This window comes from Colletotrichum godetiae (assembly GCF_030913485.1).
Source record: "Colletotrichum godetiae strain CBS 193.32 chromosome Unknown BDP55scaffold_1, whole genome shotgun sequence".
NCBI classification, from domain to species: Eukaryota; Fungi; Ascomycota; class Sordariomycetes; order Glomerellales; family Glomerellaceae; genus Colletotrichum; species Colletotrichum godetiae.
Genome location: NW_026851249.1, coordinates 1775580 through 1794170, shown reverse-complemented (window position 1 = coordinate 1794170; position 18591 = coordinate 1775580). Strand labels below are relative to the sequence as shown.

The window sequence follows — 18591 nt, the reverse complement described above, 5'->3', positions numbered from 1 at the left end:
TTGGCTTGTGAGAAAAGAGAGTTGCGCAGCGGGCGATTCCATCAACGACCAAAATAAGTGCCCGCCCTTTGCCGCCCCGGCCACCGCCCCCTGGGTTGCGCCGGCGAGAAAAGGCAGCTTACGAGTCGTCGCAACAAAACACAAAGTCTATTTTCGTTCTCGCCCAACCCACTTGTGTCCACAGATCGCAAGAGTTGTTTACTCACCCTGCCAGAAAGGAGGAGGTCTGAGCTCAACGGCCGGTTCGAGCGTCATCTGATATAGCGCGGGGTGTTCGCTCAAGTTCCTGCCGTCCTATTCACCTGTATTCATACCGAAAGGGCCGTTGAAGGGTTCCTGGATTTATACCTTTTCACCCTTCTTGTCAACTCATCCCTCTCACAACATCAGCACGAGGAACAAGCGGGAAAAGCAGAAGAGATTGGAAACTTACCGGAAGCCAAAGGACCATGGGTCCGACACACGACCACACCATGATCGCAAACCAATCTCGATGGGCAGTACTGAGGAATGGCTCCTCTCGCCGGTCAAAAGTGCTCGTCGGCGCCTTGCTCATTTTCCTGTTATCCGCGATCTTGGTACTGCAGCCACACTGGCACGTCGCCAGCTCCGGGCTACCAGTGCCTAGCTTACACCGACCTACACCAGAATCTACACCGAAGGCGCCGGCCGGAAGCGATGGTGGCGATAACGGGGCCGGCTCACGTACAGCTATTTTGACCCCTGACGCCGACGGGGTTCTGTTGTCTGCGGGAACGCCCATTTTCACATCCCCTAGCGGTCGTCATGCTCTCGTTTTGCAGGATGATGGCGATCTGGTTCTCAATAGGGTTGATGACGACGGCACCTCACATGCTGTGTGGTGGACCGCGACAGGTGATTTGCACAAGGGCGGGCGCACAGTCGTTCTTGAGAATAAAAAAGGCCATGTTCGTGTCGTCTTAAACGCCATGTTGAAAAACACTTGGACGACGGTTTGGCATAGCGACCTCGAACCGGCCTGCAAGAAGACGAATGGAGGCGTTATGGGACGTAGCGAGGACGACGAGTCGGAAACAATCGCCATGGCAAAGAGAAGCTCTGGTCAACTTGAGCTGTCGGATACAGGGAGACTCGCAATTCCCGGGCTATGCGATTTGTACGTGCCACCGAGTGAGCGCGAAAAGGAGCGCAGCCTGGCTGTCATCATTGCCGGGTTGTACAGGACCAACCATGTCACCTGCAAGACGCACATGTCGGAACTTATCGCCGACCACCCGGCTTTTTCAAGAATCGACGTCTTCGCCTACATGCTCTACGAGCCCGGCGATGTAGATGTGTTCAACCGAACTAAGGAATCCATCGAAGCGAGCCTCCGGGAGTGCTATGGCTCACACTTGCGGTCGGTTGACGTTCTGCCTGTAAGCGAGACAGAGGTGGAATACCCCGGCGGCAAGGAGGCGATGATGGCGACGCCGTGTGGTGAAAGGCTGGGCAGATTGAACAATCAGCTGAAAACTGTGTCGCTGGCGGCGGAACGGTGGTGGGCCTGGAGTATCGCCAACGGATATACCCACGATACAGTACTGCGGATTCGGCCGGATACGTCGTTGTGGGCGAGACTTCAGTTCAAAACGCTGGAGGAGCTGGGTCCAAACACGCTCATTCTGCCACACCCGCGAGGTGAACACTACTTCTACTGCGCCCGTATGAGCGGACGCGTCGGCGTTGGTAAGTGAATCTCCACGAGGCGTTCGCATCACGGCGTAGGATGATAGCTGACCTGATCACTTGAATAGGACCAACCGACCAAATCGCGTACGGAAGCGCGGCGGCCATGGGCCATTGGCTGTACATGTACGATCGGTTCCAACAGATGGTCGACCTTGCAGCGAATCCCTCTCGACCGGCGCTCCGTGACTTCTCCGGATGCGAGGTTATGCCATCAGGACCCTTGGCAAGCGACTGCTCAACGCCGGCGCCTTGCTCAATTGAGTGTCTCGTAGCGTGGTACCTCGAGGCCCGCGGTGTGGACTTCCACATCGAGTGGGGATGGGAGCAGAACCCTCTGAGGTGGAAGGATATTGGCCAGCTTGGCGCAGAGGAAGAGAGGCTGGCCGATCACGACGATGAGGACGATGGAATGACGTGGGGATAAGGGGATCTGAGGTGAGGCTGTAGGAGAGGTGGTTTATTTTCCTTTGTTGTTTTGTTTGGGAAAGCGTGGTGTTTGGGTGATTTGGGAAGCTCTTGGATTCAAGTGCCAGGTTCGAAATGTGTAAGCGAAGGAAGGAGTGACGGATGGTTGTGCATGTGACTTGCATTGGGTATTTTCTTCGCCTGAAGAATCGGAAAGAACAAGATGAAAGCGAAAGCGGGAGAAACCGCGATAGCATGAGGAAGGGCTCATAAAGGGCACAGCTCAACCCCAAAAACGAAACAAGTTGAAAAGAAGTATTAAAACTGTAGTCCAAGTTTGAGTCGTGAATCGCGTCTGCGTCCCAGATAACCTGTCCAAGGCAACATTCTTTTGCGCTCCCGTCCCTTGCGAGGTCTTGACGATGGGCCAACTGCACTAAAGACGTAAGATCTTGGGATTCTCTGCTGAGCATGGCGTCTTCTGGTGGTAAGTCTTCGACTTTGGATCTAATGGTCACTAATGCTCGTGAGATGAAGTTGAAGGAGCAAGCGAGATCTGTCGACAGGGGTTGAGGACATCCGGGTGGTAAAGGATCGGGCGGGGTAGGTGGAATGTGGGTCGTTCTTGTCTCTTCCTCCCGTCCTCCTCTTGCCTTTTTCGGACAACACCGAGGCCAACTTCAATAGGTATTGTAACGACCTTGTGTTTTCCATGTTCATCTACCTTAATGTTTACAGCAGCTAATGCTACTTACCATTCAAATCTTTTTCAGAGTCTAATCTAACTTCAGAAACAGAAAGATTGATGACCTTCATTGCTCTAAGTGCAATGAGTTGGATAAGAGGTGCGAAACCACAGCAGGGCACTTGCCAGGTCACCCACACGCCTAGAACGAGCATGTTGTGAAGGAAACGAAGTATAGAGATATGCCTCTTTCCATGCCAATCATATGACTGGATGTTGGGATTTTGGTTCAACTGTACCGGGTACACCAAATCTTGATTATTCTCAGGGATTCGCATCCGCCTTCTATACAGTACTATAAAGGGCCGACCCAGTGACATGGGGATCGGACGTGTTCCCGTCTGCCACCCGTTGATGGGCGCTGTCATGGAGCCCTTAGTCCTCTTGATGTTCTTGGCGCATGAAACAAAAGATGCTCGACGGCCTCCAAACCACCACGAGGGCAAGACACGTGCCAGCAATCCAAGCTTTAGAACAGAAAGAGCGAGGGAAGTGCCTTCAGTGCCACGCAACGTCATCGACAGGTGTATTCGGGGCTTGACTATCCAAGATTAAAAAGAGCGCGTTTGATGAGAGGTGTGGTGAAAGTCGATTTGGGAGGGTATGAAAAGGACTTTGGTGCTGGTAGCTTACCAAAGTCCCAAAATATTGTGGATGGTGTGGACGGTGTGCCGCCTCTCTGCAGCCACCAATTTCCCATCTTCCACCGTTCGGTCGGTAAGGCGCATCCCACGGCCTACCACGATGGATAACTACAACGTGATTCTACGGGGAAACTAGAACTACGCTGGTCTAGCTGAGGTGTAGCTGGACTTGTGGCTTTGTTCCTCCTAAATTTACTCCGTACATAGGTACGGATAGGAGTCAGTGTTTCTGGGGCTAGAAAGAAGTCACTTTCGTCACATGTATGCGACCTCATGTAAGTAGTCTCGCTCGCGGCCCAATCCTATCACAAACAAATGAGAATTTTCCACAAACTCACGCACCTTCCTCGGGGAAATCCACAGACATATCCGCATAGATGCTGTCTTGGATCTCAACTCAACTGGCTTCTCTGAGGTAATTAGTGTGCCAGACCAGAGTGATCAAGGGCTCACAACCAGCAGGCGGCAAGACTACCACGGCATCTCCATCATCGAGACCCAGCGTAGCGGGATATTTCCTCATGATCTCTCCACCAACTGGGCTGAGAATATGACTAGTAAAAAGGACGGCTCCAAGACCGGAACGTCGGCCAGCTTCTGTCGTCGATGCAACCAAGCCCCGAAGGCCCAGAGCTGTGGGTTGCAGGTCCAACCATGGTTGAAGTCTGCATTGGCGCCGCTGACAGGCAGTAGTTCCACCTAATTCAGGGGACACAGCGAATCAGATACGCGAGACAACCCCTATTCACACGTCGCTTGGTCGACGCTAGTCCTGTTCCTGGCCGTTCAGCAGCCTTCATTGGAGCCGACCGGCGTATTGTCGTGCGCCGGACAGCAAGAGCCACCACCTACGCCTGGACCGCCGCCCGAGAAGGCGCCCACTGGAGAAACGCTTGCCTATTGGGGAAGTCGTGCCTCCGGTGTGTGCCCACAGCCGCCCACTTTTGGAACCTCGTCTCTTCCATCGTCACCTCTTCAACTCCGCTCACCACAACGCCGTCGCCCGCATTGTCTACACACCCACCCGCTAATACATGCATCCCACATCGTCGCCGTTGCGGCCTGCGCCGCTCGTGGGCGTCAACGCCTATTCGTACCTCTTGAGTAGTCCTCACGAGGGAGGAAATTGGTCCACAACACACCTCACCATGGCTTACACCCACAAGTCAATTCGCCTCTACGCAATTTTCTTCAACCGTCCCCCAATGTAGTTAGTCACTACATCGTCGCGCCGCTCCGTGGAGAGCGGCAGTGGTTCAGTTATGAATGAGAGCCTTCTCCCCCCGTCCCAAGTAATCCTCGTTTGCTCCCTTTCCTGATTTCCTCACTCCATCTCTGTTCCTGTCGAGAAGCTAGAGACGGTGTGTGCTCACCATCTTGCAAACATTCGTGTTTGCGTCCTTTCTTTGATCTTAGATCACATCTACACTCTTTCCACGGCCTCGGCCACCTTACGATCGTTGCGAATTACGTACAAAAACACTTAATTCTCTAATTCTATCACTACAAACATGCTCTTCAGCAAGTCATTCATTGCCGCCGCCGCGGCCATCAGCCCGGCCCTGGCTCATTCTTCTTCACAGACAACCACAAGTGCCTCGCCACTCCTTGGACTCAACCTGTACTGGGGACAGTATGGCCAGCCTACCGACCGCCTCTCAACCTACTGTGACGCTCCCGGCGTCACCTCCGTCTCTCTGTCCTTCGTCACATACTCCCCCAAGAACAGCGCTGGATACCCCGGTACCAACTTCGCCGGCCACTGCGGCGGCGAAGTCTACTACAAGAATCCCAAGACTGGCGAAGACACCAAGTTGATCATGAACTGTGACTACGTCAAGAAGGATATTCAGTACTGTCAGGCTAAGGGCGTCAAGATTCTCCTTGCTATTGGTGGCTACTGCCCTACCGGAGGTCCCTGCAGCTACGACATTGATAGCGAGCAGGACGGTCATGAGTTCGGTGATTTGTTGCACAAGACTTTTGGTCCTTACGATCAAAGCTGGAATGGACCTCGTCCTTTTGATATCAGCGAGACCGAGCACATTGCTGTCGATGGTTTCGACTTTGACCTTGAGTTCAAGTACCGTATGTTGATAAGCCTGCACCCCTTTTTATGATGGATGATGATATTGACCTCAACCATAGCCGACCAAAAGCCCTGGATCAAGATGGTTGAGAAGCTCCGCAGCTGTGGAATCTACCACATTTCTGCTGCTCCTCAGTGCCCGACGTCAGACACCTGGTTCCAGCTCAAGGAGCTCATCTACAACGCCCAGTTCGATTCCCTCTTCATCCAGTTCTACAACAACCCGGGCTGCCAAGTCACCGACACCCCCAACTACGACGACTGGGAGACGGTCATTTCTCAGACCTCCAAGAGCAAGGATGCGAAGCTCTACATTGGCGTCCTCGCCAGCGTCGAGTCCGGATGGAACGGTTATGCTCCTCCTTCCACCATCAAGGATTTGATCTGCAAGTACCAGAGCAAGCCGCACTTTGGAGGTGTTTCTATCTGGGATGCTACCCGTGGCGCCATCAACCAGATCAACGGCCAGTCGTTCCACGAGGCCATTGCTGATGCTCTCAAGTACGGTTGCAACCCCATCCCTGCCAAGACCTCCACCATCAGCGTCTCGACTTCGACTTCGTCCTTGATGTCTTCCACCAGCACCTCTTCTGCCATCGTTTCCACCACTTCGACAAGCTCCAGCTCCAGCTCCGCGTCCTCGAGCTCCAGCCAGTCCGCGTCGGCATCCGTTTCTGCTTCTGCCTCAGCCTCTGCTTCCGCGTCGGCCACTGGCTCAGCATCAGCGTCTGCATCAGTCTCTGCCTCCGCCTCTGTCTCCGCTTCTGGCTCCGCTTCTGGCTCAGTATCAGCGTCGGTGTCGGCATCAGCATCGGCATCTGGCTCGGGATCTGCATCCGCTTCTATCTCAGCGTCTGCTTCCATGTCCGTATCCTCCTCGGCCTCGGCCTCAGCTTCTCTCACCTTCTTTGGCAACTCTTCGGCGTCCGCCACCGGATCTGCTTCGTCTCGCATCATAACATCCTTGAGCGCCAACGCCACTGCCACTGCCAGCGCTTCGGCGACCAAGTCTGCTACTGTCTCCGACACTTGCGACGAGGACGACGAGGACTTCCCCACTACCACGATGGGCAACTCCCATACTGCCACTGCCACTGCCACTGGCTCAGCAGATGCAACCAAGACTGCCTCGGGAAGCATCACCGACAAGGCCACTGGCCCTGCCACTGGTTCTGCTACCGGGCCCGCTCAGAACTCCTTGACGGTTTCCATCTCAGACAAGCCCAGCGGCAGCAAATCAGCTATCGAGTCCGCCAAGAACACACTCAGTGCCCCCGAGCAGCTGACCACGAGCACGGTTTTCACCACCAAGATCACCACCGTCACTTCTTGCAAGCCCGATGTGCCCTGCACTAAGGGCGCGGTTGTGACGGAGACCATCCCGTGGTATACCACTGTCTGCCCCGTCACGGCAACGTCGTCCGCCGTTGCCGTACCCACGATCAGCCCTCCCCCTCAATGGGTCACCAGCACAGTCTATACTACCAATACCTACACCATCACATCCTGCGCTCCTGATGTGCCCAACTGCCCTGTCGGCCAAGTCACGACTAAGGTCGTCCCTGCCTACACCACCGTCTGCCCGTACACTGAGACGACCCCCGGTGGTACTAAGCCTTCCGGCGACATTCCTCAGCCTCCTAAGCCGACAGGCGATGTTCCCAGGCCTACTAGCGGTCAAGGAGGAAACAAGCCCTCTGGCGATATTCCCCAGCCTCCCAAGCCCTCTGGTAGCCAAGAAGAGAGTAAGCCCTCGGGCGACGTGCCTCAGCCTTCTAAGCCTACGGGTAACCAGGGTGGCAGTAAACCTTCTGGCAACATTGTTCCCCTCAAGCCTACCGTAACCCCCGTTGTACCTGGCAAGGAGGACGATTCGACGACCTTCATCTACAAGACCCTGACGGTCCCTGTCACAATTGGTAAATACAACTCCACACTCGCGGGTACCGGCTCCAACTACAAGCCCACCTCCACGGGCGGGTTCCCCAGCTACACAACGGCTGCTGCCGTCCCCAGCAAGCCTGTACAGGCTGGAGCTGCCAAGATTGGGGCTTTCGGAGTCGGTGGCTTCGCCGCCCTTGCCGCCGCTCTTCTTCTATGAAGTTTGTGAGAGATTGATGATTGGTCAACACGGATATGGCATTTATTTCTTTGATTCTGTTCACGAGATGTATTAAACACGACTAATCTTTCCTTTGTATATGGTACTGTAATCGGGGCATGTAAAAGCAAGCCTTGGTGTACGGGAGCCTCGTGATAGGGCACTTGGCGCATTGGGTACTAGAGCATATAGTTGCGAAAACGTGATGTTATGTATATGCAAACAATGCAAGCAGCCCGTTGCTGGAAACGTATTATTGTTCCTTGAACAACCCGATGTTTGACTTTGGGAGTTGTCCATGCGCTTTTGCCGCCAAGGTTCTCTGTCGTTCGGCCGAACAAGCGTGCCCGGGCCTGAATAATTTGATCTCGGGGCGGCAAGAACATCCAAATGGCTTGCTGACTGATACCGGCCCGGTTCCAAAGGGCCGCCCGGCAGAGAATTGCGCGCCGTTTCCAGAAAACATCTCAGTGAGGAGCGACCATGGTCAATCAGTCCCTGATGCGGTTGGTTTACGGAGTGCGACTAAAGGTAGTTCTTCAGCTCTTGTGTGTGGCTCAAACAACGGGCGCCACAGGCACCCGGCGACCTGTGCCTGTTTATGGTAAAGTAAGGTACCTATTCGTAAGGCAAGGCAAAACAAGATGGACGACCGGTATTTTTTATTATTATTTTACCTTGGTAGGTAACCTTAGCATTTACCTTGCGGGTACAGATTACCCCTCTGCATCCCACCGTGTTCCCCCCAAAAAGGGACCAAAAAGGGTGTCATCATCGGGTGGCATTAAAAGGGTATTAGGGTGTATCGCCTAATTAAGTCCGTTTCCATGGAAGACTAGACTGGCCGGGTAGGATATGATAACATGATTGGTCGGTGTTCACGGGTGGGATGGAGCCCTGAGTGGTTTCGTCACCCCTTGACCCCCCATCTCCAAGGACGGGAACGTCATTTCTGAATTTCTGGATTGCTGCAGGGAACCTGGAAAGGGAGAGGGAGAGAGCCTGAGAGGGGAGGGGGTGAGCAAAATGAGGGGCGCATCACAGCAGGCCAAGGATTGGATTTGCGATGGCCTTGTTGCACAAAATCACACTAGGCGCCTTTCTGGACAGTCGTCGAGGTTCTATCGTGTTCATCAATGGGGCTATGCTGGAATAGCGTCGGGACCTTGGTTGCTTGGGTTCTTTATTACAACCTGAGCTGAGGTGGTTACCTTATGTAATTTAAGGCGCAGATAGACTCGGGACGAGGAGAGATGGAGATATCCGTACCCGTGGACGAACAGTCGAGAAGAAAGAAAGAGACATATCAGCCAGCTCCATCTATCTACCGATCCATCCGTCCAACCAACCATCCCACCTTGCTTCTACACTACCTTACACTACACTGCATCCTCAGCTCGCTTTCGTTCTCGTGCGACTTGCAGGAAACTTGGCAGCAGTAACAGCACCGTCATCCTTCACGAACGACAGCGACTTTCAACGTTGGATTCTTCTCTTTCGTGGGATAATTCGTGCTTGATTGGTTCCAACCTGCGCCGCTCACTCACCTTGATACATATCCATCTCTATCATCGGATATTCATCACAGCCAGCGTCCACAGCTCTATCCTTACGCATTATTCAACCCACCCCACCATTGTCTGTGGTTTGTCCGTTGTCGCCGACCGAAGCGTCTCACATTCCCCTCAACCGAACCGACATCCACGTCCCTCAATCATCATCCTCCACCAATTCTCCTCCTCATCCAAACCCCCCCGCCGACCTATCAGCAGGTCCGAGTACCCAGTATTCCTGCGAGCATAAGCCATAAACAACTGCCTTACCTTTTCTTTACCCATCTTTTTTGGCTCCGGAGTACGACGAACACAGCCTGTGGATAACCAGCCCGTCCCTTGTGCTTGACCTCCAGCTGCTCCATTCTTTACCTTACATTACCTCCCCACGACACGGAGTACGGGATCCAGGACACGCTCATATAAACTCAGACTATCTTACGAGGAAGTGGGGAACCCAACCTTGGCTGGCCCGCGTTCCAGAGGTGTCCATAATAGCATCCTTTTACGGATACCGTTGCTCTCCAGCTCTGTGCGTGTGTGTGTGAGTGAAGCCGAGCTTCCTCACTGCTCTGCAACATGTCGGACGCTGGCGATAGGTACGTGATGATCCACCTCAACCTGCTCCCGTTTTCTCCACGCCTGTGGCATTCCAGCTGCTATGCACACAATCTCCCTTCCCTCCTGTCATCATCCTCCCGTTCTCATTATACTGTCATCGGTGCATGGCTCCAGGCGCCTGCCCACACATTTTCCCAGCCCGCCTGCAGCAGCAAACGACAGTAGCAGCAGCACCTTCCGCATCCTGACCTTGGCGGCAGCAAAGCTAACCCTCTCCTGATTCTCCAGCACCCACAAGCGGTCAAAGTCGGCCGCTGCCCTCTCACTCCTCCGAAGAAACCACTCCCGCAGCGAAGAAGATCCATCCACCATGGATGACGGAGCGCCGCTGACGTCGCCACCTTCTACAGCGGCTTCCGCGACAAACATCTCCATGGCTCAAAACGTCCCCCGCGGCAACACGGCCAACAGGCTCTCCATCTCCCCTTCCATGGGCCGAACCCCTTCTCACAACAGCCCGCCCTCCGCAACCGCATCTACATCCGCTTCCAAGATGAGCGTCGCAGGTAGCGAAAAGGGCGTATCCCTCGAGCAGTCTGTTCGCAAGTTCCGTATCGTCGAGGCCCTGCGAAGCGGCGACACTGCCTCCATTTCCAAGGCCATCAGGGATACCGCCGAGGGCGGCCCCCGCACGAGCATCTCCTCCATCAACACCCTCAGCGGCACCGGTCTCGACGACACCACCGTCCTTCACCTTGCGATCCAATGCGCCGAGTACCCCGTTGTCGAGTACGTCCTGTCTGACGGCGCTGGAACCATCGATATCAACGCGAGAGACAAGGACGGCAATACCCCGCTACACGTAGCTGCCGTCCAGGGTCGAACCCAGGTCGTCAAGCTCTTGCTCGACCAAAAGGAGATCAACGATGCCGTCGCCAACTATCAGGGCCGACTGCCCATCGACGTCGCTCGAAACCCCGACATTTTCCAGCTTCTCCAGCTGTCGCGCTCCATCTTCGCCGAGAACAAGGTCAGACAGATCCAGGGCTTGATTGCACAGAACGACTACAAGGCCTTGGAGACTGTCTTGGAGGAGTCACGTCTCAAGCAGATTCTCGACATCAACAGCACCGAATTCGTTACCGAACCAACGACCCTGCAGGCCGGCGGAAACCTTCTCCACGAAGCCGCCCGCAAGAAGAATACCCAGCTCATCCAGGTCCTCCTGCTCCACGGAGCCGACCCCTTCCGTCGAGACCGCAAGGGCAAGCTCCCGCAGGATGTTACAAAGGACGATACCACACGCGCCATGCTTAAGCGATCTCCCGCTGCCGTCGCGGCTCAGAGAGGCATCCAGGAGAAAGCGGTTCTCGGCCAGGCGGCTTCACAGGGTGCCGGCGCTGCGGCCTCTGCCGATCCTGTGGCCGGAAAGGAGGCAAGAGAGATGAAGGGCTACCTGAAGAAGTGGACCAACTACCGCAAGGGATACCAGCTTCGATGGTTCGTTCTCGAGGACGGCGTTCTGAGCTACTACAAGCATCAGGACGATGCCGGTTCCGCTTGCCGTGGCGCCATCAACACGCGCATTGCCAAGCTGCACATGAGCGCCGACGAGAAGACAAAGTTCGAAATTATCGGCAAGTCTTCTGTCAAGTACACCCTCAAGGCCAACCACGAGGTCGAGGCGAAGCGCTGGTTCTGGGCTCTCAACAACTCTATTCAGTGGACAAAGGATCAGGCAAAAGAAGAGGAGCGACAGCGCGCTCGCGGCGCCGAGCTTTTGAGACAGGCAAAGGCTGAGCAGTCTGGAAAGTCGCCAGAGCTGTCCATCAACGAGGCTCAGAGCGAGAGCGCCAGCGTGGCCGATGGAAGAAGCAGTGTTCAGATCCCCAGGACTATGTCGCACAGCAAGATGTCCGTCCCCAAAAGCGACTTTGCTGGCGCAAGCACCGTCGCTAGCAACGACGATGACTTCGCCGATGCCGCGACAGATGCAGGCCAGTCTCGTGTGACCAGAGGGCATCACGGACCAGACGATGACGATGATGATGACGACTTTGAGGATGTCAGTAGCCGTGAAGAGCCCTCTGTCAGCAAGGACGCTTTCAGCATCACAGCTCAGTCAGCCAAGCTACAACTCGACACCATTTCTGCTGTCAATGCTGCGATGCTCTCCGAGGCCTCTAAGAACCCGAATACGGTCGTCTCTGACGCCAAGGTCACTCAAGCTCTTACAACCTACGACGCAGCTGTGAGGAGTCTGACGGGACTTATCGGAGACCTGATGCGGATTTCTAAGGATCGCGATGCCTACTGGCAGTACCGGCTGGATCGCGAAATCGACATGCGCCGCATGTGGGAGGAGAGCATGGCCAAGGTTGCCAAGGAACAAGAAATTCTTGAGGAGCGCGTCGATCAGGCCGAGCAGAAGCGCAAGGCGGCCAAGCGTGCGCTGCGCGAAGTTATGAACGAGCAGCCGACGGCCGCCAGCCAGGATCTCGAGGGTGACAGAAAGGTGGATGGCACCGCAACTGTCGAGGCTGCTGTCGGCGCCGACGACACGAATATCGCAGCCCCGCCTGCGCCCGAGAGGACTTTGACAAGGAAGAAGACGGTTCTGGATTCGCTTGAGCTGTCTGACTCTGAGTCGGACGATGAGGATGAGTTCTTTGACGCAGTTGATGCTGGAGAGGTTGAGGTCAGCCACTTGCCTCATGCTGATGCGGTGCCTACTCCCCACGAGGAGAAGGAAGAGCAGCAACTTGTTGTCTCTGGCGGTACGGATCTCAGCAGCTCCTTCAAGGGTTACGAAAATGGCATCAGAAGTCGTCTCAAGATGGATGCTGATGATCGGCCCAAGATCTCACTTTGGGTAAGTTACCCGGTTCCAAGTGCTATCTTTGCCCGGTTTACTAATACGTTTGCAGGGTATCCTGAAGTCCATGATTGGCAAAGACATGACAAAGATGACTTTGCCTGTGTCATTCAATGAGCCCACTTCACTGTTATACCGCGCCGGTGAGGATATGGAATACGTCGACCTTTTGGACCAAGCTGTGGAGCGATCCGACTCTATTGAACGTCTCATCTATGTGGCTGCCTTTGCCGCTAGTGAGTACGCCTCTACAGTCGGTCGTGTGGCGAAACCCTTCAACCCGCTTCTTGGAGAGACTTTTGAATACGTCCGGCCTGACAAGAACTACCGCTTCTTTATTGAGCAGGTTTCTCACCATCCTCCGGTGGGTGCTGCCTGGGCTGAATCACCCAACTGGACCTACTGGGGTGAATCGGCTGTGAAGACCAAGTTCTACGGCAAATCCTTTGATGCCAACCCTCTTGGAACGTGGTTCTTGAAGCTTCGACCCAAGTCTGGAGGCAAAGAGGACCTCTACACATGGAGAAAGGTTACGACATCCGTCATTGGTATCATCACCGGTAACCCCACCGTTGACAACTATGGACCCATGGAAGTTAAGAACTGGACCACTGGCGAGGTGTGCCAGATCGAGTTCCAGCCGCGTGGCTGGAAGGCGTCTAGCGCATACAAGATCTCTGGCAAGGTCCTCGACTCTGATGGAAGAGTCCGATACAGCATGGGTGGCCGATGGAACTCTAAGCTTTACGCTCGTCTCACGCCTGGATACGAAGCCACAGTCGAGGATCCCGGTGACTCGGCTTCGCTTCACAAGGGCAGTATCACTGACCCCAACAAGGCATTCCTCATCTGGCAAGCCAACCCCCGCCCGCCCGGCATTCCCTTCAACCTCACCCCCTTCGTGCTCACCTTCAACCACATCGACGATAAGCTCAAGCCTTGGCTGCCACCCACAGACTCTCGTCTGCGTCCTGATCAGCGCGCCATGGAGGATGGGGAGTACGACTTTGCCGCCGACGAGAAGAACCGTCTGGAGGAGGCGCAGCGGGCGAGAAGAAAGATGCGTGAGGAGAAGGGTGTCGAGTTCCGCCCCGCATGGTTCGAGAAGACGACGTGTGAGATTACCGGCGAGGATTACTGGAAGTTCAATGGCAAGTACTGGCAGCAGAGAGAGAAGGCCGGTCCCGAGGGAAGCCCGCAGCAGGCTTGGGAGGGTCTGGAGCCCATCTACGAGGACGTGAAATAGGAGTCTCTCGTCGCTCTGAGAGGTGTTCGTGCTGTGAGTGGCGGGGTCGGCGGTGGTAGTGGTAACAGGTATGAGGTTGCTGTGCCGGACAAGAAGCTGAAGCAGGTGCGTCTGGTGCATAGGCCGAGCGGCTTTCGGCGGACTGGTGTCGGAAACAGGTAGATCCCACCTGCACTGCGTGTCGGAAAGCCAGGATGCATACGATGTAACATAGATGATATTGAAATAAGCAATCGCTCGTTCTCGGCATGTGTGTGCGTGGTACTGGTCACTGTGCAGTTGGAAGAGGGTTTGGCTCAGGCTGCTGGAGAAGGCGATGGCTTGATTTGAGTGTGTTTTGACGAATCCAATTGAGGAACAGCTTGACTTTAGCAATGTGAGAGGCTCGCGATGTGTGGATGGTGTCTTGCTCGTTAAAGAGGAAGCCGAGAAAGGTCTGATAAGGAAGGGAATTACTATGGTGAAAGTGCGGAGAGTATGTTGCCTTGGGAAATTGGCCTTGGGTATTTGGACGGACGCGCCTGGAAATCTGCTTAATGGGTTCAGGGTACTTTCCTAGCACCTAAAGGTTGCGGAAGGCAGGCACGACTGGGTGGAGCCTCACCTACTCTCCTCGCCGGCAAAGGTATATAAAGCAACCCGTTACTCGCCTCTAGATAGGTCTCGTCCAGGCGAGGTCATGAGGTCTACATCTTGTGCTCCGATTCCTTCTCCTAACCCTCCATGACCTGGTGCATCTCATGGCAGATGGGAGCGCAGGATGTCTTTGATTGTGGCTTTTCTTTCCTGACCTTGTACTGTGGGAGTAAATGCTGCCTGCTGGCGGGCTTGGTTCCCTCTCATGTATTCGGTTATGGATATGTGAGGAAGGATGAGATACGATTGTCTGGGGTGTCTGGCTGACTGTATATAAGCTATAGCCTCGATTTGTAAATATCTTCTATGAGGAGACGCCAGTATTAACTCTTGGTACTACGATAAAGACGGAGCGAAAATACGTGGATATGACCAAGCTAGGGAGGTGTCGGCGGGTCATAGTGTCTGGTTATCTTACTGCGTCGGTTGCCGCGATGGCCTTTATAGCCTACTTCATTAAGACACCGCGCGGGGTTGATGTGTTTGGCTCGGTATACAAACAACCTAGAGCTTACCGAAAGACTCATTTCTTCAATTCGGTTTACTGTCCAAAATGGGACGCCTGTACCTTCGTCCTTTGCTAAGTCTTTAACCGTGTCCAGTGCCATCGGTCTGGGCGATGTGAAGAGTAGAGATTGTTTGGTTTGCGCCCTTTTTCTGCCCGATCGAATTAAGGAAGCTACCTCGTATCGTGCCGACCATCTTCGCACATCTGTTCGCCCTCAAATACGCAAGAGAGAAGGCCTAGGGCGAATGAGTAACATTGACTTATCGTTTTTTGGCGCAATGTACTTGCCTTAAGCATGCTCAAGGCATGATAGGACTTGGCGAGCAACAAATCGGACTTGACACGGCACGCGGTGTTTCCTCATCGAACAAATTCAGCTCGCTGGCTTCCTAATGCTGTGCTACCTTATGTATGTATGCCTGGTAATGTCCATGTATACCTCTTGCCAAAGGAAGACCTTGACCTGTGCTTATACCTAATATCGAGACGACAAGCATCTGCCCTACTAGCATAAGGCCGTGTATCGTCGAACACCTACTGATAGATTATGTTCCAAGCACATGAAGCTTGAGCTGTTGTCTACTACCTTAAAGATCAATGCCCTGACTCCGTTGGCTGCAACTCTTGCAGTTGAATTTCCAAGACATCAGGGAAGGCGGCAGGCATGAGACACAACTTCTAGTCACTAAACACGATTGTATCTCGTTGTCTTGCTTGCGGTTGGCAGGTTGAAGGCTCACTGCCGAGGCAAGCAGCGGCACGGGGCGATTAGTGAACCTGGGGAATGCCGGAAGCGCTTCCGCAGACGCGCTTCGTTCGGGGGGAAATCAAACTGCCGTCAGATTGTCTGTAATTCAAGCCGTCAGGAGCATGCTGTACCTTATTGCACAGTCATTGGTAGAACGTGCAGTTGAGAGCTATGGAGTGATGTGTGAGAGAGTTTATCTACGGCCATCAGTGGAGGATGTCGTACGTCGCGGAGTTGCCACTTTGGGTATTTGTACGCCCCCTGAGAATGTAATTATCTGCCTCTCCGCAGTATCTACAGCGCAGTCTTGAGTGAGGCTTCCCCCACAGGTGCAGCTGAGCCTGTTGGGCGCCTGCCTCGCCAAGAAGCTTGTGATACCGGTCGGAGCTCGGAGTGGAGGGCGGCGTGTGCACCGGCGCCCGTGGGAGGTGGGACTCTTAGGGAGCCACTCACCGAATCCCGGGAGCACCTCGGTGAGCTCGGGTGGAGAGCGGCACGTTTCCTGCAGGTGCTGGCGGTGCTGCAGACCTCGCAGCTGCCCACGACTCGCCACGGTCCGTGATCCCCTGACCGCAGCAGTGACATCCAATCAAAAAACGCTCCGCTTTTGGACCTCGGTACTTTTCCCCCCTTGCTTGACCAGTGACCACGACCCAATTGATGTCACATTTAGGGGACCTGGTCGCGCATCTCAATCCGGGCTCTTGGGTTCACAAGCGAGTCCTTTCTCGTCCCTCTTGTGTCAGTATCTTTCTTCGCTCTTCATACTATCCCTTTTCCCTCAATTTGCTTCACGGCGTCAAGACGAGTAGATTGAGAGACGCGCAACGCACAGAGGCGGTCGGTCGTGTTTGACTTTGCGAAACGCCAAGACTCGGTGATTAGAGGAGATTTCTGTCGGGCTTAAAGGCGAGCTCATCAACATTATCATCAAAAAACGATAGACAGCAGTCGATTCAGAGTCAGAATCTGGGTGCAGAGAGAATACCGGCACAATGGCATCAGGTAGATCAACAATCATCCGGCCCCCACCGGATGACCCGAACAAGAGTCCGATGGAGAACGTATTGGAGGTGACGGAGCTCGGCGTCCTTGGTCCGGTGAGTGAATCCCACCCGAAGCCGTCGGACAAATGTCCCCCCTAACGACACGGCCGTACATGTCACAGGAGAATGCAGACTGACTCCGTAAACAGGATATCTTCACTAACACGCGCACGCCATGGCACCCGCCCGGCGCCCGCGGCATCTTTGGCGGCGCCGTCATCGCGCAGTGCCTCGCCTCCGCGCAGAAGACGGTGCCCAACGACTTCTTCGTCCACTCGTGCCACTGCTACTTCCTCCTCGCGGGCTCCTCCGAGATCCCCATCCTCTTCCACGTGGAGCGCGTCCGCGACGGCCGTTCCTTCGCTACGCGCACCGTGCAGGCCCGCCAGCGCGGGCGATGCATCTTCACGACGACCGTCTCGTTCGTCAAGGAGGGCAGCGGTGGCGAGAAGCAGGTCCGGCACGCGGCGCCCTTGCCTGACGGTGTGAGGGCGCCTGCCGACAACTGGAAGGGCGAGCCCGAGTGGAGCACGCACTCCCCGTTCCAGACGCACCGGATCTCCATCGTCGGGGACAAGAATAAGGGCAAGCGGCTCGACGAGCTGAAGTCGCGCAACTGGGTGCGCGCGCGGGGCCGCATCTCGGTGAGCGGCGGACACCAGGCGCACCTGAACGCGCTGGCGTACATGTCGGACAGCTACTTCATCGGCACCGTCGGGCGCATCCACAGGCTGTGGCGGTTCCCCTTCAAGCCCGAGGAGTTTGACGACCTTCCGCCCGAGCTGCGGGAGCAGGTCGAGCGGCTCAACGAGTTCGAGGGCAACACCGAGGCCGGCGGGATCGAGTACTGGAAGACGAGGCCGCATTTGGGTATGATGGTCAGCTTGGACCACTCCATCTACTTCCACGAGCCGAGGCGGGTGAGGGCGGACGAGTGGATGTTTACCGAGATGGAGAGCCCTTGGAGCGGCGACGGGAGAGGCGTGGTGCTGCAGAAGATTTTTGCGAGCGATGGCACGCTTTTGGCGACTTGTGTTCAGGAGGTGAGTTACCTCTTCATTGCTGCTGGCTTTTGTTCTTGTCTTCCCCCTTAAGATGTGATGTGTGCTGACTTTGTCTGATACAGGGTGTTATTCGGCTGAAGCAGCAGGAGGAAGATGACGAGAAGGAGCCAAAGTCCAAGCTGTAGAGTGCGATTCTGGCGTGTATGAATGTGTAGAAGGTAGTGTACTAGCTCAGAGTCTGCTTTAATCTTCTCATTATCCACGAACCGTGTTTATCATTGGGATGCTTTCATCACAAGGTCTTCCCGCTCATGGAGCGATAGGGATGGCAACGCCCTTGATGAAAGCATCCTAATGATAAACGCGGTTCTTGCATGTCGAGGAGAGTCACATATTAACGCCATTTACGACGAGAATGATCGATATGTCCGAGTAACTCTCATATGGGAGTGTGAAGATTGCGATACCAGCGAGCCTTCACACTTGGGTGTCCTCCGTGATGACCAGTAGAGTTCTGTTGCAGAAGCCGAGACTCGTTTAGGGAACCTGTTACCAATCGCCCATCACGAATACGCGTCCGCACTACCGACTGACGTACGTCACATACTTTCCAGGAATAATGCCCCTCAAAGCGTCTGAGAGGGCGGTGCGGGAAGCCGATCGAGGGGGTGTCGAGGGTGTGTGTGTGTGTGTGTGTGTGTGTGTGTGTGGTCGCTT

At 54.8% G+C, this 18591-nt stretch overlaps 5 protein-coding genes across 5 annotated transcripts; 4 read left to right on the top strand and 1 right to left on the bottom strand.

The window, feature by feature from the left end:
* Positions 1-473: 473 nt before the first annotated feature.
* On the top strand, positions 474-2137 carry BDP55DRAFT_538505 (uncharacterized protein; the record flags this gene model as incomplete). The annotated part of the gene is made up of 2 exons (XM_060567952.1): positions 474-1710; positions 1779-2137. The coding sequence occupies 2 exons, from the start codon at positions 474-476 to the stop codon at positions 2135-2137; spliced, it is 1596 nt and encodes a 531-aa protein (XP_060437110.1).
* Positions 2138-2635: 498 nt separating this feature from the next.
* BDP55DRAFT_625589 (uncharacterized protein) lies at positions 2636-3563 on the bottom strand (the record flags this gene model as incomplete). The annotated part of the gene is made up of 3 exons (XM_060571496.1): positions 2636-2838; positions 2874-3404; positions 3497-3563. The coding sequence occupies 3 exons, from the start codon at positions 3561-3563 to the stop codon at positions 2636-2638; spliced, it is 801 nt and encodes a 266-aa protein (XP_060437109.1).
* A 1455-nt stretch (positions 3564-5018) lies between these two features.
* Positions 5019-6620, top strand: BDP55DRAFT_522291 (glycoside hydrolase superfamily; the record flags this gene model as incomplete). Its single annotated transcript, XM_060567783.1, has 2 exons — positions 5019-5595; positions 5656-6620. Coding segments are annotated over 2 exons (1542 nt in total), but the record flags the coding sequence as incomplete, so codon positions are not given.
* A 3561-nt stretch (positions 6621-10181) lies between these two features.
* Positions 10182-13932, top strand: BDP55DRAFT_722575 (oxysterol-binding protein; the record flags this gene model as incomplete). Its single annotated transcript, XM_060578627.1, has 2 exons — positions 10182-12683; positions 12739-13932. The coding sequence occupies 2 exons, from the start codon at positions 10182-10184 to the stop codon at positions 13930-13932; spliced, it is 3696 nt and encodes a 1231-aa protein (XP_060437107.1).
* A 2543-nt stretch (positions 13933-16475) lies between these two features.
* Positions 16476-18308, top strand: BDP55DRAFT_641309 (acyl-CoA thioesterase II). Its single transcript, XM_060573390.1, has 3 exons — positions 16476-16924; positions 17020-17913; positions 17997-18308. The coding sequence occupies exons 1-3, from the start codon at positions 16820-16822 to the stop codon at positions 18057-18059; spliced, it is 1062 nt and encodes a 353-aa protein (XP_060437106.1). The 5' UTR covers positions 16476-16819; the 3' UTR covers positions 18060-18308.
* The last annotated feature ends 283 nt before the right edge of the window (positions 18309-18591 follow it).